Source organism: Suncus etruscus, chromosome 6, assembly GCF_024139225.1.
Source record: "Suncus etruscus isolate mSunEtr1 chromosome 6, mSunEtr1.pri.cur, whole genome shotgun sequence".
In the NCBI taxonomy this organism is placed as follows: Eukaryota; Metazoa; Chordata; class Mammalia; order Eulipotyphla; family Soricidae; genus Suncus; species Suncus etruscus.
The window spans coordinates 75,113,574-75,141,142 of NC_064853.1; the positions used below are offsets into that span (position 1 = coordinate 75,113,574).

The 27,569-nt window shown below is 35.6% G+C and overlaps 1 protein-coding gene and 1 long non-coding RNA gene across 2 annotated transcripts in view; both read right to left on the reverse strand.

Moving 5' to 3' along the window:
* Positions 1-8,211: 8,211 nt before the first annotated feature.
* On the reverse strand, positions 8,212-9,958 carry LOC126010793 (uncharacterized). The gene is made up of 2 exons (XR_007496739.1): positions 9,230-9,958; positions 8,212-9,129 (listed from the first exon to the last, which is right to left on the reverse strand). It is a non-coding gene; the product is annotated as an uncharacterized LOC126010793 (long non-coding RNA).
* Positions 9,959-19,861: 9,903 nt separating this feature from the next.
* MACROD2 (mono-ADP ribosylhydrolase 2) overlaps positions 19,862-27,569 on the reverse strand; it is a 2,173,194-nt gene continuing 2,165,486 nt past the window's right edge. The window contains exons 17-18 of the mRNA XM_049774344.1: positions 23,622-23,699; positions 19,862-19,927 (exon numbers count right to left, since the gene is read on the reverse strand). Coding sequence (XP_049630301.1) covers positions 19,869-19,927; positions 23,622-23,699 — 137 coding nt within the window. The 3' untranslated portion in view covers positions 19,862-19,868. The remainder of the gene's footprint in view (positions 19,928-23,621; positions 23,700-27,569) is intronic.

Consider the following 27,569-nt stretch of genomic DNA (forward strand, 5'->3'; position numbering starts at 1 on the left):
GAGTGGAAAAAGATCAATCTAAGTAGACCTAGCTACCCATGTGCTAGCCTTGTTTATTTTTTAGCATGTCTATTTATCTTATTTAATAATTTAGATATTTGAATATTTTCTTTGTGGTGATAGTGTTCTGTTAGATGCATTTATATACAGGTGTTAAGAAATAGACTAATCAGACATTTTCCCCCAGATTTGGCTTGTGTGGGCAACCTACTGTATATGGAGAATCAAGTAGATCGTAAAGAATTTATTGTGCTATGACGTCTTCTCTCTATGGTAGCATCTTTTAGCTTTACTACTATCAAACATGTTGTACAGTTTTTATCCCTTCAAGTAGGACTTGACATAGCAGAGAACTATGTACAAAGGGCTTTGCCTTTCTAGTACTCACTCTAATCCTAGTATGGAATCTCATAGGAATGAAGCACCCATATATTTTGTTATTTAATTAAAATTGCTTGTTTGAGTTCTTAGACAATGTAGCTGAGCTTCCTGTTTCTTTTTCTTCCATTTGTCTACTTTTCTCTTAATGTCTTCTTAATAATGCTAAGTCAGCCATTGCAAATGATGAAAACATGGTTACCAAAAACTTCTTACTGGGTAGTTTCGAAACATTTCTTTTTCTCGTTCCATACTTGAAAGTTCAGGGGAAACACTGAGAATTTGTTTAGGGTTAGATACTTAAACTTGGGCCAATAACCACAGTGAGGGCAGTGTGGCTCATCTTGGGCCTAGTATCTCCTATTAGCCTCACTAAGCAGGAAGTGAGAACTACAGAAAGATGGCATTTCAATGTGAAGCAGCAAATTGGAGTCAAGAGAAAACCATTTTGAATATAACAAATGGGAATGTCGGAAAGAATGATCCATAGAAGAATAGCATAACCTGGGACATTTTAGAAAACTAGAGCCCTGTCCAGTCCCAAGACCAGATACCCAGAGTGTATCAGAGAGCCAAAAGGACCTATCTGCCCACTAGGTTTTTTTGTTTATTTGTTTGTTTTTTGAGGGCCAAATCCATTGGTGCTCAGAGGTTACTCTTGGCTGTGCACACAGAAATCGCTCCTGGCTTGGGGGACCATATGGGATGCTGGGGGATCAAATTGCAGTCCATCCTAGGTCAGCAGCGTGCAAGAAAAATGCCCTACCACTGCACCACAATTCTGCACCACATTGCCCAGTAGTTTAAGACCTGTTCCAGGCTGGCAACACTACACTGAATCCTTGTGCTGCTGATGCCCAGGATATCATCCCACTTCTGGAGTGCTGCTTGGATTTTCCCCTTCAAACTTCTCCAAATCCACTCAACATGTTGTGTCAAAACTGCATCGACAGAAGCCCTTTGGGGCAGGTGCAAGGGTTTATGAAGTGGAGAGCACATATTTCTACAAACACTCTAATTACTGACAGGGCTTTCCAAGAGAGCATTTTCCTAGGACATGGCAAACATTCTCTTACAGCAGGCTTTTCCCAGCTGACTGGCAGATAGCCCTTGGAATGACAGAACCACTCAGTTCATTATCCTCCTCTTCAAGGGTACAATCCGGTCTTGTGGGGAAACAACATTCCTTTGGAAGACCCATTAACTTCTTGGACCAAAGTATAGACCCTAAGGCCTTCTGCTCCTGGCATCAGATCAAAAACATAACTTTTGTTGTTATTCGTCATGGTTCTCTACATGCAAGTGACATTGAGATGGCTAAAATAAAAAACCCTCATCCCTCTGCATGCTAAGATATAAAGGTCAATCATCAATTATGGACACTCATGACCTAGAGGCTGATGCCAATATATTAAATCTTTTAGCCTCTGGGATCCTGCATTCATCAAAGATTCAACAGCTCTGATTTTATGCCAGTCATTGGGAATACAACTGAGCATAAACCCCTCACCTCACTCCCTGAAAGCTACACATTTAGGAGAATGGATCTGTAGTATTTTGCTTTGCCAAGCCTGAGCTTTTGGACTCTGAGCTGCTGCCCTTAGATTCTGCAGTTAGCTGCTGTGTAAGGCCAGGCTGGCAGAGATGAGGGTTATTTAGACTCTGAAATAAGGACCTGAATGACCAACATTTTTCATTTCATCGTGACTTATGGAGAGATCAACACCTGCCAAAGGACAGTCCCCTTGATAATTTGCACTACCCCATATCTAGAATTCACATTCCTACAGTACTTTGTATTTCTCAAAGCCCTCATACAAGGAAAAGACTATTGAAAAAAATCAGATTATCCAAAATACCAAGGACAGTGTTATGGGCAAACCAATTCAGCTCTTCTCTTTCTGCATTGCTCTGAGTGTAAAGTGTAGCCTGGTCTAAAAGCTTCCAGGCAGTGCATCTGGGCTGCCAGCCCCAGTGAGTTAATTGGAGCATCATTTAGTGTCCTTGCTTCATGCCTATCTTTACCTCCTCCCCAGTTTAGCCATGTGATTTTCATTTTTAGATTTGGAATTTGCAACTGATTTCTGCAGCTGCTTTGGGAACACATTTTAGGCAGAAGTTAGACTGTGCAGCTGAGGGCTGTGTTACACCCCCCCCCCAAGAACATTTATATGCAAATAACCAAGAGCCTTGTTCTTGCCAGCACTAAAAGGGAATCAAAACCTAGAGGTCATTTTATGCTGTTTTAACTTCCCACGAGTTTTCCTTTGCTTTCTGCAGGGTCAGGGGACATATTTCTACCAGCCTTTCTTTTGCGTTTGGTATTGGTCAGTGCATGGTCAGGCTTTTGTGTCCTCTTTATTAACTAAAGCAGAATAAAAATTCATACTCTTATTCCAGTCTTTGCTGAAAGGTAGGTGTTTGTCAGTTTTCACAGGGAAGGATACATCCTGCTATGAGAACTATAAATTATTTTTTGTTAAAACAACATACCCCAAACTTGCAGAGTAAGTACTCAGACTAGATATGATCTAACGATGCTTCCAGATTACTGTCCTTTTTGAAAGTGCTAGGTGGAGTTGGAGAACTATTGTTAACTTTCTTTTTCTTTTTCCTTTTTTTATTGTTAACTTTCTTATAGCTGTTTTCTTCCAGGATGAGGATTCAGATAACTTAGAGAATATATTTCAAGTGAACATCAGTAGGTGTTTTGTGTGTGTGACACAACCTAATCACATCCCCCTTATTTCAATTTCACTTCTGATCCTATGCTAGGTCTTCTTTAATTCTAAAGTGATAAGCACATATACTAGGAAGAAGGGACATAATCTTAGAAAGGGCCATTTTGTGTCTCTTAATTAGAAGAGACATAAACCTTTATTAGAAGAGACACATACTTTTATGATATTTTGAAAATACAAGGAAAAAAATCCATACCCTCAACCCCCAAGCATAGAATTCTTAAACCTGATTATTCTTGAGGAAGGCTAATAGCAATCTTCCATCTGGATCCTCTTTGCATACTAAATATCCTTTCTATCTATCATCAATATAAAGATAGAAAAAAAAACATTTCTTCGGAGCTAGAGAATAATATGGAAGTGAGGCCCTTTCCTTGCATGCAGCCAAATCCATTTGATATCTAGCATCATTTATGGGTCCCTAAACACTGCTCGGAATGATTCCTGAGCACTAAACTAAGTGTAAGTCTTGACCTCAGCCAGATGTGTCCCCCATCCAGTAAACAAACTGACAAAAAACGAAACAACACCAAAAACTCTTTCCCACCCACCCAACCTCCCACCCCTTTCTGATCCTAAAGAACTCAGAAGTTCTGATAAAATTGTGTAAATCTTTGCCAAGTAAAGCTCGTGTTCATCTGAGTGATGCCAGAACCTGCTATCAGAAGAACTAAAACTCAAATCTCAGGAACCATATTTCAGTTTAATCCAGGAAACTCAGATATATCCAAATGAGAGCAGGAAACTGGTCAAAGGCTGAATTACTATTCTCAGACTTTGCAGTTATGTGTAGTGTCCAATGGCTGTACAGTCTCTGCAGAGAGTCCTCTGTAGTTTGGTTAGCTCCATCAAGCCCTCCAGCACTTCCACAATAAAAAGGGCAAGACTGATGATGGCTCAAAACAGTGACATTTACTTTGCTTTTGCCTCCTGACTCACAAGATAGAACCAAATAACTCATGAAACTGAAGGTACTAGAGGCCAAGAAAAGCAGAAAAAGATTTAGGAGTATAATATTTAGAAGCCAATTGTTATTCAGACCCCAGCTCAGCCTTGTCAGAAGACTGGAATAAACAGTAGTGTTTTTCTCTGGAAAATTTCTGAAAGTCGCATTTATAACAGATGCTATCTCCCCTTACACCATAAAGGAAGTGTGGGCCAACTAACCTGACTGACTCATCCACCCACCCACCTCCAGAATGTTGAAAGAGAAATAATTTAAAAGAATGAACTAACTATAGGAGATAAATGTGACAGCTAGTTTAAGGTTAAACAATAACTAATAGCTACAAACATCTTGTCCAAATCCATTAAAACAAAGGGGCACTAGAGAAATCAAAGGAAGATATAGGCAAGACAAATATTGTATAAATGTAAAATAAGTGCATGTTAGAAAAATAAACATGAAGCCATGGGACCCAGAAGTATTATTTAATAATTGAAGATGGAAATATAAAGCTACAGTGTTCAGTCCCTTTTTACCAAATATCAAATACTCAAATAAATACAAGCTACATTAAATAATTACACACACACAAAGGGGGAAAGAGGAAATAAAAGAAAAAGGGAAAAAAAGGCATACTGTGAAGAATTCCTTTTCTCTAGACAAGGAAATGATTTTAAAGATTTATAGCTGAACTTTATAGAACCTGGAACAATTGACTATACATAGCACCTTTCGGGGAGGGGAGTTCTTAATAACAAATTAAAAACCAGTTTTATAACAAGTGATAGACTACAAAGTCTTATTCTATTCTTTTAAATTTTTCATAGAAGTTAATGATTTTACCACGTCTTATTATTTAGCCCTCGGTTTAACTTGTGATAATATGATTCATCAAAACTATTCAACAATACTCTGTCCCTGAGCTATTGTGGCTCATTTGGTTTGGAGAATGGGGATTGAAGGTTTCTTGGCAGCATGTAGCTGCCTTTTAAAGGAAGGTATTTTGCTTTCCAATAGGAGTAAAGCTAGATAATCATCATGCATATTCCATTTCCTTCTGGGTACTAGACTAGCCTACATTTTCCAGCATCTTCTTAGAATCAGGTAAGCTTTGACCAACTAAAGCATAGGTAGCAGCAATATAAGCCCTCTGATTGAAAAAAACCATCTCTGTTCTTTTCTTTTCTTCAGGGAACAGGCCAGAAAGAGAGTACAGCAGATAGGTTGGTCTTGTACTTGGCCAACCAGGATTCGATTTCTGGAACTACATTTGGTCCCTAAGCCCCAAAGAGTGATCCCAGAGCACAGATCCAGGAGTAAACCTTAAGCAGTACCGAATGTCCCCCCCCCCACTCCCCCGAATAGAGAAAGAGATGGTGGTCATGATAAATCTTGCTTGGAAAGATTTTGGAGAGAAAGAAATTGAACAAAGTAGCATATGCATAGCTAGAGAAAAAAGCTTAGGAAAGATAATAGGAGAATTATGTCTGTTATGTTTGAGAACACCAACATGAAAGGAATACTGTGGAAGGAAGCTGTGGATTAGAATAGGACGAGTAGGGACTCAGCAGGGGTCTCAAACTCGTGGCCCGCGGGCCGTTTGCGGCCCTCCGTACAACATTTTGTGGCCCTGCCCTAGAGGAATCTTTTTTTGTTTTGTTTTGTTTTAGTTGTTTGGGTCGCACCCCCCAATGTTCAAGGCTTACTACTGACTTTGCACTCAAGGATCACCCCGACTTTGCCTCCTGCGGCCCCCAGGTAAATTGAGTTTGAGATCCCTGTAAGGGCATTTGTCTTGCTAAAAATTACTATGGTGTTTCCAAATGACAAAGAACAATATCCTGACACTATTAATGTTAAAATTTGTAAATAGTCAGGAATGATTTATTATTTCTACCTTTCAAACTAAAAAATAGGGACACCTTGTTTCTCTAAGTCTATCAACTGGACTAGAATCTTGACAGAAACAACTTGAGCGGTTCTCATTATCCCTTTGAACCTTGGAATCACCATTAAAGTTAAACAGTATTTAGTGACACCTTTGGTTAAAGGGGCAGAAATGTTCATGGAGAAACCTGAGAATGAATGACAAGCCAAGAGATGAAAATTTAGATACTGAGAAAAAAACTACATCTGGCAGTGCTGAAATCATGTCAAATTATCTTTCCTGTCACTCTGAATCGGATGTGTTGAGCCTGTCCATTACAGAATGACTGTCTGCATTGTTTTTAATATCAAACCTTGTTTACTGGGAAAATGCTTCTCTGGAATATGGTTTAAAAAAACTATTATTTTTTAACTATTAAGTATCTGGCCTCATGTTATACAGCAATTATCTTCGTTATTGCCTTGCTTTCTAGAACAATAACACCTTTTGATAACACCTTTTGATAGGAACTGGGAGAAATTAAGTTTTACTGAATACAGGAGAGCACAGAGCTTTTTCCATAGTGATACTTGCTAACTCATAGCTAAACGTTTACAATCCTGTGATTCAATCATACTCTCAACAATACTAGACTGAGGAGGATCTTAGCTGCCATGACTACATTATGACAGATTCACAAAAAGTACTCAGAAAGACAAGCAATAATGATGGGTTCTGAAAAATAAACTTGGTATTCATTGACTCTTCATCTCAGCAACTATGCCTTGTACTTCAGATGCTATTGCTAAATAATTAGCAAATTTACCACAATAAGACAAATCAGATCAGCACCTTTGACCTTTTTTTTTTGTCAGCAGGACAGCTAACAAGGAATGAGACAGGCACTGTGCCATGTCAGGTTGCAAGTTAGACTCAGTAGGCCTAAAGGGAGAAATCTGACCATTTATTGAAGACGAAACCAGCTCCAGCTCCTTGGCAACAGCCAAGTGAGCCACTATTTTCATTATCAGGTACATTAAGAGCAAAGACTGGGATATTCACATAGCTGTGGCCAAAGCACGCATCTTTACAGTATAGTAGTAATGTTATGTTAGTCCCCTATTTTATTTCTGTCTTAATGCATATCTGCTGCCTTTAAAATATTCTATTCATTCCTGTTATATATAGGGGACTATCCTGACTTTGGAGTAAAATTAATATAATGTAATATTACATTATAATATAATGTAATCATAATGTAATCAGCTATTTTGATTCATAGAAAAATTCATGATGGGTATTTGTGTCTAAACAAAATACACAAGTTTAAGTGCGAAAGCATGATCAAACATTGACCAGTATTAGAATGGGAAGAATATATAATAGTTATTGAAAATTGACTTACAAGTTTGCTTTTAAATGTATCTAATTTTGAACATGATAGTTAAGGGAACATGGTTGCAGTAGTGGTAAGGTTTTGGTATTGATGTGAAAAGTTACTGCATGCCTGCTCTCATTAGTATGTTCATGATACTCCATACATACATGATTGTTCCAATGTCACTCTTTAAAATATAATTGGCTATATTCAATGAACATTTAGATTTATAATTCAATCAGAGCTGGTGAACAAATTTCACAGAACACATAATTCCACCTCATTCTTTCAAACAAATTTTATTTGTGTTCTGCTCTAACAAATATAGTATGAAGGCAACAGTTTTTTTTTTTTTAAGTTTCATATTGTATGGAACAGATGAAAAGAAGGAAACAGATTTAGAAGCAGTTCAGCATTTAAATGCTGGTTTAACAAAAGAGGCACAATTTTTTTTCCTAGTTAGCAGTTTATACCAGATATCAGAAGACATTTTTTCCTTGCAAGCAACAGACTACATTTATTTGCATTAAGTAAAAACATATCTGATCAAGAAAATTACTTTTTTTTCCTGCTTTCCCTTTATATCACAAATGTCAGGGTAAGGCAAATCCTTAATGAATCATATGATAAAAACTCTATTCCCCAAGAAAATATATTGAACATATTCTGCTAGCTTTGTTATATTTTCAAAGCAATGCCAACATGCGCCACATACAGGGAAATGTCGTTTCAAATCAAGTGCATCAAGCAGAACTGTATTAATTCACAAAGAGGCTTTTCAGTGTTTCTTAAAAAGATTTACAATTAGCTGCAGTGACTAATATATGACCTGCTATCACAGACCATGTTTAGGATGCTTTCCTTGTAGGCTTTTATGAAAGGAAACTTGTCTATCATCTGAATAGTTACCAAGCAGAAGAAAAGCTCCTTTGTGTCTCTTACAACACATACTTTTTTAAATTAGAATTATTGTGTTAAAACTCACTTGAATTCTCTGTATACAAACATGACTAATCTAAGGCCATTTTCCTCTCTTCCTCCTATAATCCCCTCATCCAACATAGCTGGGTTGTAGTGTGGTTGGAAATTGACTTTGAAAATTCATGTGAAGGAGAATCAATCAGCTTTTCAAATTTTCCATTGTGCAGTATGAGAAATGACAGCTCTAGACATAAATGCAAGTTTTCTGTGTTGAGGTCTTCCATCTGGCCAATAAATAGAGTTTTTTTTTAGTATTTCACTCTTGAAATAAAAATTAACTTCATTATTTGTTTCAAAGCACAAAAATCTCAGAGCAGCTAGAATACAAAATGAGGCCAAAATAAAAAACAATTTAACCATCAAATTAAGTTTAAACAAATTCAGCAGTGAGGTTGGTCTTTTTAATTCCCAGGCTATGCATTTCCTAGATACAAGCTTGCTGTCCTTTAGTTTTCAGGACAGAACTCCCAATTCCCATTTTTTCAACCACTCACATTTGAAGTGAGTATATAAAATGGCTGCCAATGATGTTATTCTTTCCAAAACTTTAAATTCTGCTCTTCCTAATAGAGATGTCAATTCTTCTTCATCTTTATCCATTAAAAAATATCTTTCCCTCTGTCTCTTTAAGTTTGTTTTCAACTGTAATTCATTGCTGAGTGTGAGTTAGCACTAAAGTGGAAATCACAGAAGTAAGTGCTCTTGTCAAGTATTTCATAAGAATGATGATAATTTTCATTATAGTTATAAAGGTGGTAGGAAATAGAGAAACTAGGAGTACTCATGTGGCAGCATTTGTATTATTTAAAATTATTTTTTTCTGAAGCATGTCTAGTAGCTGTCAATGATGTAAGATAACTTACAGAATAATGGTCAGAGAAGAATGGCTATGTTGCAAAACTGTGGTTACTATCATTACTGCAAGGTGGGTCAGAAACTTCAAAAAGACTATTTTGTTTGTTTTTATTCTTCACATGTTAGAGGGCCTGAATTTAATCCCTAGTACCAAACCACAAAATAGGTGTAATATCAGACCACAGTACATATGCAGCAATATAGCTTTCTAATTTTTTTCAGTTTACTAAATCATCTATTTTTAGAGTAACAACATATTGATAAAGGTTAAAATAAATTCATTGGGAATATAAGGGCAAAATTTCCATAAATTGAGAAAAAAAGAGGGCAAACTGATCATTTATAGGAAGATTTCTAAAAAGAATATTATTTTTTATAGGTTGGTTTTATCTGTCACTTTTCTCATTGAGATTAATGTGTAAAATTCTAAAGCCCTTATAAACAATGTTAATTTTAAAAAAAGACACAAGGAGTGATATCTGTTTCTATGGGGAACAAATACTAGTTTGGGAATCCAAGGATGTTAGAGGAAGCAAGTATCTTATATTTGAATATTTCTGTTTTTTGTGTTGGCACCAGGATACATTTCTGTGTTATTTTATTTCTTCCTGGTATTTTGAACCTAAACTGTTTTTCATTCAAGGTAATTATTATTATTATTGGTATACTATTATTGATATATTGGTATACTGAAGAGAGATAACTATTAATGTACTTGGAATGAGCAAACCACTCTTTAAAAGCAGACAAGGAAACAAACTTCAAACAACTTTTACTCCAAATAAAATTTGTTTTGTGGGCCATCAACTTAGGTAAAGACAAAATGTTATTTTATATATATATAAAGAAATATTTCAACTTGAAATTCACAGCATATGTTTGGATTCAAAGGCAGTAGCCTTCTATATTAACTTAAAACACCTAAAAAGAGATGGGAGAGTCCCTGAGTCACATCACACTGATGGGCTCAAGGCTGACTCACATCATAAAGCTCTTCTGAACCAGGTAAATTTTGCTAAACATCACTATCAGAGAAAACCACTGCATCCTGACTACTAGGGAAGAGAACTAATGTGATCTGGATTTATATTCTGCTGCCATATTCCTCATTAAATAAATGGAACAAAAGATACTTTGGAATTCATAAATTCCATATTTTCTATTTATCTTGCTGACCTTTCGTGACTGCTGAATATTTTGTCTACCCATGTCTACCCAGCTTACTTGGTCTGTGATACTGGATTTGGTGATTCCTGAAAGTTAGCCTGCAGCTTATCATGACAATCAACTTCCTCCTCTTTCTTTCAAGAAATCACTGTACAACCTGCTTTGTGAAGTAATTGAGAGAGCAGACAGGGGCCAGGATTGGATGGACCTGTGATTGGTGGCCCTGGGACCAAGTTATGATAGAGATGACAGAAATTACAGCGAGAGTGCCGGCAAAATGCCCTAACATGTCCTCCCACCAAATGAAAGATACTTCTTTTTATTTTCTTCTTAAGGTAAACAGAACAAAATGCAGCTGAGGAAATTAAAGTGTTTCCTTTTCTTTCACAGAACTTGCCTTCCCCCATTCCCACCCTCCTCCTCAATAGCAACACACTCTCCCTGTGGAAGAGGAGAGGTCTGCCAGGCTAAAAGTGACATCTACTTCCATTTCTTTTCTCCTTCGCTTCATCCTGAGCTCCTGCTGAAGACAAAAAGAAACCACTTAGTAAACATAAAGCATCATTATAGACTTGTAACTTCTATACACATTCATTGAAGTTATTCTTATACCTTATGTAGGTCTGGGAATATTGTAGCTGACTCCCTATGAACTTTGGGAATCAAAGCTATAATAGCTAGCATGGGGCACCTTTATAAAAAAGTTATGTGTGCCATGTGGACAATTTATCTTTGATGAAGATGAATGATTAATTCAACTATTCAAAGTATTCTTTCAAAAACTCCAATCTTCAATTGGTATTTCTTCCTTTTTTTCACCTTATCCAGGCACTCTTTCCCAGAGTTCAATGCACAAATGATGACAATTTACCAAATGCGTTCAGTACAGTGGTTTTTAATAAAAATCTCACTGCTCTGGACTCTTTAAAAGTGTTCACTAAGAGAAATTTAAGAGGATACCATTCATTAAAAGAAAACATATTCTTTTTTATAGTTTATTTTTAAAGAATGGATGACCTTGCCAGTGGTGTTTGGGCCTTCACTTAGCTCTGTGCTCACGAGTCACACCTGGCAGTGTTCCCAGGATCATATGTAGTACCGGGAATAGAACTGGAGTTAGTCAAATGTAAAACAAGTACTTTAATCACTTTCTCTGAACTCTAATGTCAATATTTAAAAAATCTACTGTTATTTATGTCATTGAAATAAAACATTACAGGTAAATCAAGGAATAGATACACTACAATTAACCTACCAAATCATAGCATCAGTGTAAATCAACCACTTTCACATTTCTTTACTTTATATACATACATTTTATTATATTATAAGTATACATCAGAAAGTTTGTAGTATATTATAAATATAAATAGTAATTTTATTTTATCCTGCTTTAATCACCTTACAGTAATATAAATTCATAGTCACTACATATTGTGATTTGACTTTGTATTTACCAGTTTACTTGGCTTATAATTGATATCTAAATCCTATTCAATTTTCTTCTCACTGTTATACAACCTCTAGTATCTTTTAAAAGGTATATGAATATTAAATTTCCAGTTCCTCTGAAAATAATATATAGTTTTCCCAGTAATAATGGACTAAGTAGAGAATTTTATATGCATATTTTAAGGAGTCAAAATAATGCATTGTTTGTGACCTATATTCTTTCATTTATGAGGGGGATAACAGTATATCCCACAGGTGATTTAGATTCTTGGTTTTGAGAAAATTGCTTGTTATATATTTAGTTCTCTATATACTATCACTTCATATTTTCTAATTGCTTTTATTCCTTGAATTCCTGTTGTAACTTGTGGTTCTTTTATCAGTTCTATAAATTCTAAATAATTATTATTCAAATATTGATCGCCACTATATTACTTTAAAGCCCTGTTTAGCATAATACATTTCTTGATTCTTCCATTCTGTGTCTCTTGTTTTGTCCTATATTATGATATATTTGTATGCTTTTCTATAAGCTATTACTTTTTATATTATATTATATTATTTTAATTATTTTAATTTTATATCTTGCCTTATCATTTTATCTTCAAATAAATTAACTTTTACTTTAAAATTTTAACTTTTATAGTCATAGTACTACTGTAAACTCTTCTATTAGTTCTCCTTGATGATAAGTTATTTCCTAGATGTGTTGTAAGCTTTAAAATCATAAACAACATCAGAATTTTTCTTCTGTTATAGTTTCATATTTCCATTTGCCACTTACACCAGGGATAATATCAGTATATAATCAATTATTTAGTCATTTCACAATTTTGCATTAAATTATGACTGGAGAACCAATATATGTTTCAAACTCATTATGTTTTTGTGGCTTTTATTATCATGGGAACACTTTATTTTGTGATGCAGAGCAGACAAAAACCTCTTTGTAATTTCTAGATCTAGGGGTCTCAGGTTTATTTGTAAAATTATCTGTTCCAACTCATTTTCTTGACCAAGAGTTCTTTACTACCTCATTACATCCATGTCCCATTGCATCATAACAAATTACTCCAAAATTCAAATCTAAAAAGCAAGGCATCAAAGATGTGCTATTTATTTTTTTAATTTTTGATAAATTTTATTTTATAAAAGCACTGTGATTTACAAAGTTACTCATAGCTTAGCTTTATATATGCAAAGTTTCAGCAACAATCCTACCCCTAATGCTGATTTCCCTCCCCTATAATCCTAACTACTCTTTAACACTCCCCGAATCCCTCCACTTCCAGGCTGTATCTTGAGGTATCTTTTAAAGTTTTCCTGTAAAAGTTTGGGTCTCGTGATTTCAGGGTTGTTGACTTTGTGATTTGGAAATTCAGTTACATCATTTCTTTACACCACCAATGTATCTGAATCCCTGAAATCCCTAGCCCCTTTGGTTCTCATTGCTTCTTATTCCCCTACTAGATTTCTTTGATTCTCCCTGCCTGTACTCTGACCTAAGCATTCTTTAATAGTAAATGATGAAGAGCATTTTTTCATGGTCCTGTTTGTTAATAATCCACTGATCCATAGGAAAAAAAGTGACTGTTAATTTTCTCTCCACACTTTTTGATGGGGTTTTTAGACTTTTTGTGTGATATTTTCAAATATTTTATATATTCTGGCTAACAACATTTTTTTCTGATTGTTGAATGCAAATATTTTCCTTTGATTTAGCTGCCTTTCTAGTTTAAACTTATGCTTCTTTTGTCATGCACAAGTACTTTTATTTGTTTATTGATAATGCAGTCTTTGCCAATAATATAATCATTGAAGACACTTTTGAGGGTCCAGATCTCAGCTTGTTGAGACAATTTTCTTCTCAAAGTACTTTATAGATTTTGGTCTAATCTCAAATACTTTGACCCACTTTGAGTTGACTTTTGTGTAAGGAGATATGGATTCAGCTTTAATTTTTACACCTAATTGGTTATCCAATTTTCAATACACCATTTGTTTAAAAGGTTATCTTTAGTCCATTTTATGTTCTTGGTTCCTTTGTAAAATATTAGCTGATCATATATATGTTTTTTTCCCATGGATTATTACCCATTGATTAGAAAGAGTTTGTCCTGAGTCCAGTACCATGCTGTTTGATCACTAGAGCCTTATAATATCAAATTAAGTAGTGAGTCACTTACAATTTTCTTATTTTTCAGTATGATTTTGGCTATTCATAGTACAATTCCACACAAATTTTATTATTGGCTGTTCTAAATCCTTGAAAATGTTTTCTAAAATTTAGTAGCTCTGTATTGAATTTATATATTAGTTTAGGTCGGATGTTTATTTTGACAATATTGATTCTTTCAATCTACAAGCATGCAATGTTTTCCATTTCCTAAGTTCTTTAATTTCTTGGTTTTTATTTATTTATTTATTTGTTTGTTTGTTTTTGGGTTTTTTTTTTGGGCCACATCCGTTGACACTCAGGGGTTACTCCTGGCTATGTGCTCAGAAATTGCTCCTGGCTTGGGAGGACCATATGGGATGCTGGGGATGCTAGCGCTTGCAAGGCAGAGATGCCTTACCTCTAGCGCCATTAGCCCGGCCTCAGTTCTTTGATTTCTTCATTAAGTGTCTTGAAGTTTTCATGAAATAAATCTCTCAACTCTAGGTTCTTGATGTTTTGGGACACTTCTAAAATTGATGTTTTTTTTTTTTTAAGGTTTCTGTGTATGTACAAAATGACTTTGTAGCCAGGCATATCTCTTTATTGATTTTTGTTATGGTTTGTAGGAGGTGTTTTGTGCAGTCTTTAGAGTCTTCAACATATATTATCATGTCATCTGCAAATAGAAATGATTGTCTTCCTCTTTTCCAAATTGGATTCCTTTGAGCAAAAGCCTTATAAACTTTACTGGCCCAACATTCGGTGCTTATATGTTGATTAGAGTTAGAATTTCCTGATTTATTGTTCCCTTGCCCAATAAACAACAAGTATCTCTAAATCCTTTCTTTTAATTGAATGTATTGTTTCCATATAAATATGGCTATCCAGATTTTTGTTTGTTCTCCAATAATTTGTAAAATTACCATATATACTCAAGTATAAGCCAAGAATTTTTTTTTGGCACAAATTTTGTGCATGCACACGGAATCAAATGCACGTAGTCTCCAGCCGTCTTCTGCCGTCTGCTGGAGGGGGGCGGTGCTTCAGCTCAGTCCACAAGTAATGGCTAAGCTGAAGAGGTGGGCAGTTGAACTGAACTGTATGCCAATGAACTATTTAACTCACAATATTCTGTGCTTTGTATCAGACCGACAGCAGTGATGATATCATCTGCGGATTCAGTGATGATGACAATGTCTATGCTGTTACCCACACATCAGATACAGCAGACGCTCTGTATCTGATGATGATGAGGAGGAGGAATCCAGTTTTGAAGGATTTTCACTTTTGTGATTTAGCTTGGTTACCTGTTAAGCTATGGCTTTCTGCACTTTATTTAAAGTTTTAAAGTTATTGTTGCTAGCTTACAGCTTTTCTTTTTCTTCTTTTTAAATTTATTTTTTACAGTTTTTCTTTAGCAATAAATATTGAAAAACATTTCGCCTACTGATTCCTCAATTATTGTAATTGTTTTGGGTATATATTTTTATTTTTGAAATTTACCAGTGTCTGCTGCATTTTCCACCTTGGCATATACTCGTGTCACTAAGTTTTCCCAGTTTTGGGGGCAAAATTGGGGGGGGGGTCGACTTATACTCAGGCTGGCTTATACTTAAGTATATTGGTATATTTCATCCTTTTGCTCTGATCCTGTGAGTGCTCTGTAACCAGAAAATGGATAGATTTGTTTTTCCTGATCCATCTTCTCACTTTATGCATTTTGGTAGAATAGTTTGGTCCATTTATGTTCAGGGATATTGTTCATGCAAAGGGCTTTATTGCTATTTTACTGTGCAGAGTTGTTGCTTCTATACTTGGCTATTTGTATTATATAATGGTCTTTTAGTATTTCATTCAGGGTTGCTTTGGTTATCACAAACTTCTGATGTTTAGACTATTATCCTTACATGTATTACAGGGGATTTTTCAAAGAATTATTCCACTGAGGTAGCTGAGATTTAAGGATGATAATTAGGAGTTTCACTTTGCACCTGTCCTCAGTGTGAAAAATGTATGCTGTAATACTTCCCTGCACAATTTTGGATTTGGAGTATAGGTGGACTTTGAGGGTAGGGGAAGACTTAGAAGCAAAGAACAACACATCTGGCAAACTTTGGGTATCCCCAATCTTCTCAGGATGAGGCTGATTAGGGTTGCAGGGTAAGGTGAGACAGGTTTGAGCTCTGCAGGCACCCATTTGAAAGCTACATGTCATAAGGGACCAATCCCTGGCCAGGGCCCATGAACATGCATAGGGCAAAAGGTTGGGGGTCACCAGGCTTCAATATTGTTACTACTTGCAATTTTATTATGTCTTGGACTCATCTGGGCAGTTTGTACTCCAAGTGGTATCCACTGAAGCAAAATTAAAAATATTAAAATTAAAAACATCCACTCTTTTTCAAACTTTAACATTTTGAGGTACAAAAATGGAAGTCCCATATCTCTTAAATGCCACCCTGAAATCTAACCCCTATAGTCTTATGATTTTTCACATCAAAGGTTCAGAGCCCATAATATTTTATATGTCTATAATTACTTGTATAAAAATTAAATTTTCATAATATATAGATTTATTAAATTATAGTTGTATCGTTGTGTATGACATGGTGTCTTAAACATTTTCCAATCATGGCCTCATTTTACTCAAGAATTTTTATGTATGTAAAATAGTTACACAAATGAAATGTTTAATTCATATATAATTTTTGTTTGTTTTTGGGCCATACCCAGTGGCGCTCAGGGATTACTACTGGCTGTGCACTCTGAAATCTTTCCTGACAGGCTTGGGGGAACTATAAGGGATGCTGGGAATCAAATCCAGGTCCATCTTTTTTTATGCAAAGCAAGAACCCTACCACTGTACTATATCTCTGGTCCTAAATTATAAATTTATTTTATTTATTAAAGTTTACCATTTTTAAATAAATAATATCTTTACTTAAACATGTTTAAAAACATGACTGTAGTTGAGTTTTAGTCATGAAAAGGACACCCACCCTTCACCAGTGCAACATCCCCATCATCAATACCCTCATTTCCTTCCCCTTCAGTATAAATTTATTTTAAAGCAGATTTTGTATGATCCTTGAGGTTATGACCCATAGTGTCAGACTCTGGGATTTATTAAATGCTTGCTTTAACAAAATTATAAATTACACAATGCTAAACATTCTGGTGTTAATCTTTGAACCCTATTTTTAATTCTACATTATTACATATATATATTTTATATATATGTTTTAATATTATTGAAGCCATAATAAAAAGAAACTAGAAGTACCATATTTTCCAGCATACAAGACCACTTTTTAACCCATGAAAATCTTCTTAAAAGTCGGGGGTCATCTTATACACCGGTATACGGCATGTTCGGTATACAGCTTCAGGGATGGTGATCCACCTCCCTCTTACCACTGTATCCCATCTAGCTGCCAGGTGTCATCACTCAGTCCTCTGCTTGTCCTGATTAATCTTTCATGGCACACAGAGAAGCTGAGTTACCAAGTGCTGCATCTGTTCCAGCCTCAGGGTTCAGCTTTTATGGGACACAGAGAAAGTTCTCTTCTCCCTCTAGCTGTCCTATTAATCACTGCACACTAGCCAGCTGCTCTTGGAGGAGCCCCCTGTCCCTGGTCTCAATGTAGATCAAAATTAAAAAATCACAATCACCCAAAACAAATGACAATATAAAATAATTTTTGGCACCCCAAAGTCTAGCTTTATTAAATATATACTGTTAACCATTGAGGGTTATACTCTTTTTCTCTAACGTTTTTTAATTTCCATTTGGTGTGTGTTAAAAGAGAGTTAATCTTATACAGCGAATATAGCCCAAACCCTATATTTTAACAGGAAAAGTAGGGGATTGTCTTATATGTCCAGTCATCTTATATGCTGGAAAATACAGTACTTCTTTCCTGTTGAACTAAAATGTAACCTCAAAAAATCTAACTATGTAAGTATTTTGAGGAAACCCAAATATTTTTTTTATTTTATACAGTTCTGACAACTTCATCAGAGAAATCATGATGTTTTTTTAGAGAGCAGAAGATTTTTCTCAAAGAATTTTGTGTTGATAGTTTTTAAGCTTCCAGTGGTCAGTCAAGTGATCCTATTAAATTAACTTCTTACAACAGTTTTCTTAAGTTGATGTTGACTTTAAACTAATGCATATTTTTACAACTTGTTAATTTGGATAGCAGAATATAATAGCTTGCAGTGAAGGAAAATATTTTTATAGATAATATTTTATATTAAACTCATTTATCCTGGTGCTATATCTAGATATTGATTATAAAAAATATTTGTGCATTTGAGAAATTTGGGGCTAGAGCAATAGTGAGTAGGGTATTTGCCTTGCACATGGCCAATCAGGTTCCATTCCTGGGTTTAGAATACTCCTGAATGTTGCACTTATTATTTTTTTAGGGGGGCTGTTGTTTGGATCACACTTGAAGTGTTCAAGCTTTTTCTTGTCTCTGTGATTAGGAATAATTCCTGGTGTCAGCTATATACCTGGCAATCTTCCTATCTGTTGAACTTTCTACAGATGCTTTTCATTATTTTCTAATGAAATGATCTCTATGAAATAATCTGTATATAAGTTAGAAATATATGAATAAGAATTATTTTGAAAAACAATGCTTCTATGACCATGTTTGTATTAGTATATATATTGTGCAGACCTGTGCTAAACATATATAACTATGTTATTATCTTTAATTTTAAATGATGTCCAAGGCCATTATGGTGTATTTTTCCACATATTGTCAATTTTTATTTTGTTAGCAGGCAGGAGTTTAAAATTCTGGTGTAGTGAGACCTCCTGGAGAGAGAAGGACCTATTAAGAAGTTTTACATAGTACATATAAAGGCCAGGAGATAATGCTGTCAAAACATCTGTGTCTTATACCTCATAACCACATTTAGTTAGATTACATTTTTCCTCAATATTTAAACTCAGGAATCAGAATAGTAAGTCTGGCTTCTTTCCCCTAATTCTAATTTGGGGAGGAAGAAAGAAGGTGATATTTGATAACTTCTTCCAGATCAGTGATTTGGGCTGTTCCTTGAGGTTCTGGGGTTCATTAAGAGCTGAGAATAGTACCAGGGCTCCTGCATGCAAAGCATGTGCTACAGCCCTTTAGGTCATATTCCCAGGCTTTATTTTTCTAATTCTCATCTGACATCAAGCTGTAGGAAAGGCAGATAAAGTATAGAGTACATATATGTATATGTATATATACTGTATATATGTATATATAGACTAACAATTACAAAAGTATATATATACATATACATACAGTATAAAATATATGTATAGTGCATATACTATGTGTGTATAAAAATATACTTTAGTAATTGTTAGTCAGTCAAAAACTAAACCTTATTTGCCCAGTCTTTATTTTTGTGTCCTTGAAACACATTAAAATCAACAAAATTTTGTGCAACCATACAAGTCCATAAATGGTCTTGAAAGGATAGACACAAATCAGACTTGTTTCTGCCTGAACATCCTCAAATCACATTCTCTAGAGGCAAAGATTTCCTGTTATGCTTTAAAGCAGACATACTAAACAACTCAGCAGGAAGCTTCTTTAGAAAGCAATGTGTCAGAAGCAGCTTGGGGTTACTGAAATAATTTGATCACTCCAGGAAGCTAAGAGGTGAGATAGATTAAAAATTTGTTTCCTTGTTGTAAAAGTTCTAAAAGCCATATTACTGCATGAATTAATAAACTGTGGATTATCTCTTACCCTAAATATAGAAAATTCTAAGGATAATCCTTACTCTTTACACTATGTTGTTTCATGTAAAGATTTTTGTTGTTTATCCCAAACCAAGCTGTTAGACTCTGTAGTTTGTAAATACTCCATTTACAAACAACTCATATGGCCTGTTTAATCAATTGAAAATTTCACCAATGACCACTTACCTATTAGTTAATCTTGCTGGCTCTCAGTTGGGTCATTTACACTGTCAACCTGATTATTCATTTCAACTGTAATCAGAAAGAAAAACAGAAATGATTATTAGTAAACACAAATCTCTTAAGCACATTAACACTGTCTCTGAGTCAGAATGTCCAGATTTTCAGTTTCTTGACATTTACTTAAGCTTTGGTTATAGAGTTTTACTGGGTGAAGGCAGATTAGAGAATGGCTGCTTTACTAAAGAGGAGAAGCTGAGTTGTCCTGTACCAGATTTTGGGGGTCTGTAGGTATAGAGTTATCTATTATTATCCTTAGGTAAATTTTAAAGTCAATAGTGTATGAGAAAATGAAGAGGAAACAGATGAGCAACAGGCAGAAGTAAGAAATCCATGAAATGACAATGCTAATGGGCCTCTTTCATTTGCTATATCCTCAATTTTAAGATTCAGAACAGACAGAAAACTTGCCAAGGTGTGAAGTGCCAGTTGACATTATGAAATAGAGGGCAAATACCGTATTTTCCGGTGTATAAGACGACTTTTGAAACAAAAAAAAGTCAACCAAAAACCGGGGGTCTTCTTATACGACGAGTATATCCCGAAAAATGTTTCAATATGCCGCTAAACGAAAATTGTCTGAATATTGCCACAAAACGAATTTTCCAACTTGATCCTGCACCAATCACTGCAAGGCTGCTCAGACTGCCTCTCTAACTCAGCCAATCCAAGCAGGCTTTTGATGCATGCAAATTAGACAATGTTCTGGACCCGAATCTACACTGTCAAAAGCCTGCTCAGATTGGCCAGAGTCAGAGAGGAAGTTTATTACAGTATAACCTTTGAACCTTTGCTTGTTGTGATTGGCTCACTGTGGTACACACAGTTGCAGCACAGGAACATTCTGTCTGATACAGCGAATATAGGCCTAAACCTATGTTTTAACTGCAAAATTAGGGGGTCATCTTATATGCCGGCAAAAACGGTACCTACCCAGATTACACAGTAAAGATCAAATATGTGCTTTCCCTTTACTGTGGGCAATGGTCTAGATGAGCATTTGCATAAAAATAGAATGCATAATTACTACCATTATCCAGAAGTTGCCCTGAACAGACTTAGCAGTTATTCTGAAAATGTTTAGGGTCATTAGGCTTAAGTACTTATAATTTAATTTAATTATTTGGGTTTAGAGTGCATCTGCACTCAGGGCTTACTCCTAGCTCTGCATTCGGGATTACTCCTGGAAAAATTTGGGCAACATATGGAATGCTGGGAATCCAAGCCAGGTCAGCTTTGGGCAAGGTAAGTGTCCTATTCAGTGTACTATCTCTCTGGCCCCTAAATACTGATAATTATTAAAGCACTACAGCCCCAAAGCCCCACTTATAAACAAAGTTATTATACAAATAGACAATGTTCAGATTATTTATATATCAAAAGACATATAATCTTTGTAACAACCAGTCTGTACTACCGAACTACAACCTATTGCTAGATTATTATATATTTCAGGTGGAAAGTCAGTGGTTTTCAGTTTCCCTGAATTTCATCCTGTTTTCCTAAATCAATTACCTGTTAAACCAGTTCATACTTTCTCATGATAACAGGTTCTAATCAGTGGATCCATCAAATATTTTCTGGTATTAATGATATTGGTTTTATACTTCTTGACTTCCTATGAGTTGGCCAAACACAAGTTGGTCAAACACAATGGCTGATGTAAGTTTTTAATAAGTAACCTCTGTCCATTCTAATATGGGTGATTGTTAGTTATTTGTACAAAATCAACACTCCAAATATCTTCCTTTTTTAACATGAAAATTTGATTATGTAAAACAGTGGCAGAAGCTACTTTTCACACCCCAAAGAATGCTAAAAGAGCAAACAAAAATGATCTGGAAGGAGGGAATGGTTTTCAAGCCATTCAGGGAGAATAAATTTCAAGCCAGATTTTATTTCTTCTGCAAACTACCCTAGGTTTTGAATCATGTGTGAGTCTAAACTAACCTCTCCAAAAATAAACTGGTTAACAAGAGTGATTCATTTACATTGAGATAATGACAAGTGTATTTTCTCTTTTGTTCAATGGTTACTGTTGAATTTACTGGGATCAGATAGGATCAGAACATTTATTTTCCTCCTCTTTCTCCTGTCTCAACATCACTAGTTCTAAAATCTATTTTATACATAAATATTACTCTAAAAAGCATTCCATGGTCAAATAAACTAAGGTAGAACAATGTTTAATCTTGTGATAAGAACCCGGGGGGATTGAAAGGAGTTAGCAGACCTTGTTTGAATTTCTGGTACCACATGTTCTCATATGTATTGTCAGATATATAGCTTTGGAAGTCCTATTTAACTCTGCCAGGTGGCCTTGATAATTCTTCTATTAGAAGGCAGTATTGAATTATTTGACATCATCGCTTGAACCTTCTTACCATTTGGAAAGCCTCCCAAAACTAAACCCAACAAAAGGTGTTCAATCCTTATTGTCAAGACAGAGAAGAGTCATGAGTTTTGTGTCCATCTGGGGACTAAATCCTAAGACTTCCATATTTATTCATTTCTTTATTTACTTTTATTTGTGATGGGAATATCCAGCAGTGTTGGGCCAGGACTTTTCTGGTGCAGTGCTCAGGGAACCATATGGTGCTAGGAACTAATCCCAGGATTCTGTGCTCCAGCCCTATAAACAAGCTTCCCAACCCACTTTCTTTATTCATTTTTTAGATGAACATTGGCTAGGCCTGGTAGTCTTCAGAATATGTGTAAGAACTAGTTAATTTGGTAAATTTCTAGTTAATTACAATATGTTTATTTTGTAGGTTATTACACAGGTTAATATGAATGACATGTGGTGGTAATTAATGAATGGACCTAGCATTTAAATCATCATTTTCCTAGTAATGCATGCCCCTGAGTGAAAAGTATTAGTTTATGCAGAAGATTTTATAGTTAGGGGAGGGAATTTAGGTATGGTGAATTTATAGCCAGCATAATATTTAGTATAGAAACTATTTAAAACCACATGTAGCCAGTGACTGAATTTATTCCAAGGTCATTATCATTATCAACTCATACTAATTTATTTTTTCCTTTTGCTAAAATGTCACACACAGAAATGCACACACAATTATTCTTCTAAGTTCTGTGATTATAGTTGAATAAAATATTTTTAAACTATCTACTTGGCATTATTATTCAGAGGGAAATATTTTTATAACCGAGATTCAGTACTATGGGACACCTTAAAATTGAAAAAGGTAAGTAGAAATGGGGTTTTGCAAATTTATTTCCAATCTGTTGTTAAAGACTCACTCTGGTTTTGATCGAACTATCTGTATGAAACAGTGAGGTGGAGTGATGAAAATCCAAGAAAAACCTTAGTCAAAACTCAAGTCCTGAATGTAGAGTGGAGATGGGATGACATTGGGCAATAACTTTTTGCAGAAGTAAATGATGTTTGTGCAAAGATCATGTATAGACTTCAGGGCAGTTAAGCCTTGAAATTGGCCACTGCAGTTTCAGTATTGCAATGTCTGATTCAATTGAGTTACATGCTGTTTCACAACAGTATCCTTTGGAGGGGAAAAAACACTGCCAATTTTACTAGCTCCTAGTAGAATATTTTTTGATCCTTAGCTTGTTCTGGCTGAATATGTTGATTCAGAGACTAGAGAGTACCATTAATCCTAGGTCACATAAAAAAGTAACCTAGAGTTCTGTAATTTCTGTAAACTCAAATAACTCACAGACATACCATCAGGGCTTGTAGAATTTTCTTTGTCATCTGAGCCTTCACTTTTCACAGGGACTCTAGGTATGTCTTCCTCTTGAGCTAAAAGAAAGAAAGAACACCCTTGATTAATAGAGAATTATAACAGCCAGGCTGCCAATTGTTCTGTCACCCTCTGTTGCTCTCTTAAATTAAAAATACTCCTGGGATTCAACTTCTTTTTCATAAAAGGTTAAAGGAAGACATAGTGGGCTAAATTGCTTGACTACTTCAGAGCAGTCATCTTCTAAATTCTTTTTAATTTGTGAGATAATAACATACATACATATACAATTTCTCAAATTAGAAACCTGTGACATGAAAGCAGGGAAACTTGGTTTAATCAGAATAACCTACAATTTAAATTTAGAGAAATTGTGTATGGATGTGCCTGTACATGTGGGGTGTGTTTGTGGGTGTGTATTTGTGCAGTTAAACTTTGAGAAATAAGTTAAAAAAAAAGAAAGTAAACTTAGTTTTCTGTAGGCTGTCTGAACTATGGGAGATTCATTCCCCTGGTAGTGAGAATTTTGGGTTTAAACATAAATGAATGGCTTAGTTGCTCCTCTTAGAGACCATTTCAAAAGCTGCCATTTTGGATTGCTCAGAATAGTCTTCAGTTAATTTTCATTGTGATTATTCTCTTTGCCGAGCATCAAAAGGTATGACATCCATTCTCTATGACTGAAGCTGCAAAAACATGCTTTAATGTAATAGAAAGTGGATTGATTTTCCTATTGTGAGAAATTTTTCATATATTCAAAAGAAAAATAATCTATTCTTAGTTGAATATATTTTATGTTTTCATAACTTTGAGTCAGGATATTTGAAAATACAAATAAAGATAAAGATGAAGTGTTGGAAAATATACAATTTAACTGTTTATTATTTCTATACTTTTAACACAGAAAATTGTCATTAGAAGAGGACTTATAGAACTAGAAATATACAGTGTTAAATTATTTATTATTTTTATTCTTTTTAAGAAGAATATTGTTGTTAGATTTTTATTTATGGAGCTCAGAATGTTAAATTTGCTGTAGTGTTGGCAAGGATGGAGTATAGCATAGTTACCATTTATACTCTCTTCAAAGATAGATAACATGGCAAATATTTCATTTACAGTCTCTTCAAAGAAAGATCTCTTCTAAGATAAAATTTATTCTCTTGGTAATGATTTACAAGGGTTGTATAACTCAAGAAATGTGGTGGCTACAGAAAAAAATATACTATATTGGATATGTTAAAGTTGCAAAAAAAATCAGATCTTATTTTTTTAAATAATATCTTTATTTAAGCATCATAATTACCAATATTTTTGATGTTGGGTTTTAGTTATAAGAAAGAATACCACCCTTCACCAGTGCAACCTTCCCACCACCAATGCCCCCATCTCCCTCTTTCCTCACCCCCAGCCAGCATTTGAGACAAGCATTCTATTTCTCTCACCACTACCATTGTCATAATTGTTAATGTAGTTATTTCTCTAACTGCACTCATCACTCTGTAGTAAGTTTCATATCGTGGGCTGGTCCTTCCAGCCCTCATCTCTATTTTCTCTGTGTATCCCTGGGCACCCGCTCAGGGGACCAGCGAGGTCAGTGCTGGGGAGGAGTTTAAAGGGGACCCCAGGTTTTCCCCAACCCCTACCCTATACAAGAGGGGTGGTGTGGGAAGGTGTGGCTTCTAGTTCATTAAGGAAAAAACTATCTCCTCTTCTGGGAGCCAGAAACTTTTGCCAGCACATAGAATGGCATGCCTTATTACCAAGCTTATTACCGTGCCTTATTACCAAGCTTAGCGGGGGCTCTGGGGCTCAGGCTATCCCAACAGCCTTCTCTCTCCTTCCTCCCAGACTCCAGGGCTATCCTTGGGTGCCTGCTCAGGGGTGCCAGTGAGGTAAGTGCTGGGGAGGTGTTTAAAGGGGACCCCAGGCTTTCCCCAACCCCCACCCTGCACAAGAAGGTCTGATTTGGGGAAGTCGCAGGCAATTTTCTTCCTACCAGTGCCCATTCTCAAACCACTTGGGGGCTAGTGCCCCTGGGCATAAAGTTTATATAGTTTAATAGGATATCATAGGGTTTAATATATGCTTGCAATATACAGAATGTCTATGTTGTATACTTTCCTTGTCTCCTTGGCTCACCACCTTACAAGCTCATTTCTAGTCCTTTATTCCATCATCCCCACTGCCTATTACCCCACACTTAACCATTTTTACTCTCAGTTCTTGGTTCCTCATTATCCCCACTCAAGCCAGCTGCCAACCAGCTCTCAAAGTAAAAACAATAGACTCTCAGCCTGAGAAGAAACCAATACTCTGTTCCTATTTATCTTCTCTCAGTGGCCTCCTGTCCTCCATCTTCCTTCACTGTGGGCCTGTGCTTGCTACCATACTCGGTTTCTGAGAAGTCCCCACTCAAAGACATTTCCTGATATGGGACTGCTGGGAGATCCAAAAAGGCCAAAAGGCCAAATCACAGACCAAAGTGGTCCCGGGTTCTACTCTTTCTAAAGTGGTCCCCACCACCAACTATTTCTAAAGACATAAAAGGGACATGTATATCTCCTTTGACTATCTTAGATGTATTCCTTTAACAGCTATAACTCTTATTGAATATCCTCTTATATAGCCACAAATTTGTCCACTGGTTTCTGTTTCTTTGTGATCTGTTCAATAAGAAATTCTGGTAGAAGAGTCTCTCTGTTTAGAGTTCATGTTAGAACCAAGTTACAGGAATTGCTGGACTTGTTCCCTGGACCCCCAGATGCACCAATAATACCTTGTGGCATTGTTCCTCTTTAACATAGGCACATTAAATGGAGAAATATTACATATGCAAACAAGTTCTTATTAAATAGAGATAAGAACACAAATTTTGTAATGCAGTTGGGCCTTATACCCTGAACATTGGCATAATGACTTGGCTTAGGCCTCAGAAGAATGGGCATTGTCCATACACCCTTGAACCATGAATGCCATCTATGGAAAAAACCATAATTGTCTATAACATCACCAGGAAGCAAACTTCTATGAGGGAAGACCCTACCACTTCCCTGGCATTGACTCTCTCCAATCTCTCTTAATACCCAGATGACTTAGCAACAGCAACAACCTGTTTGCAGGGCAGGGCTCTCCACATCTATTGGTGAGGTGAAACTAGAGGATCATCCTGAATTTGATAAAGAAAATTCACAGAAACCAGAATCTTTAACTACAGAAACCTGGCACCAAAAACAGCTAATGTGTGAAAAATTTCACCAGGACCAAAGAGAATGACTGAGGGGTTGAACAACCTACTATGCCTGGAGCCCAGAGTCGGTCTTATGCCAGAAAACTTCAGGAGTAAGGTCGCCTTGTATTTAGGCTAAGACTTTTTTTTCATTTCCTCTCATATTTTGGTGGGCCTATGCAAACAACAACAATTGCCACTCTCACACCATTATTACTGTACTTTTTAAAACTCTTAACCTTTAAAAAAAAGAAGAGTTTACTAAACTTTCTACTAGTGCTTCAGTGAGTTCATTGGTGATTAAATAATTTTCAAAAATATACTTGCTACTGAACTTTTTCTTCTTTCCTTTCTCTTCAATCTCTTTAGTTTTCTTTCAATTTTCTACTTTTTAAAATCATGTTGCTTTTGGTCTTCCTAAAACAAATATATTATGATCAATTATGTCAACTATGTAATGCATTTTCTTTAAATAAATTTAAAAATAATGCCTTTTATTTTTCTATAATCCCACAGATAATTGAAATTGTTCTGTGTCTCTCTAATCCCACAGATAATTGAAATTGTTCTGTGTCTCTCTCCCTCTGACTTATTTCACTCATCATAGTTTCCATGTCCATCCATGTATAGGAAAATGTCATGACTTTGTTTTTCCTGATGGATTTATTGTGTATATGAACCACAGTTTCTTCAGCCACTC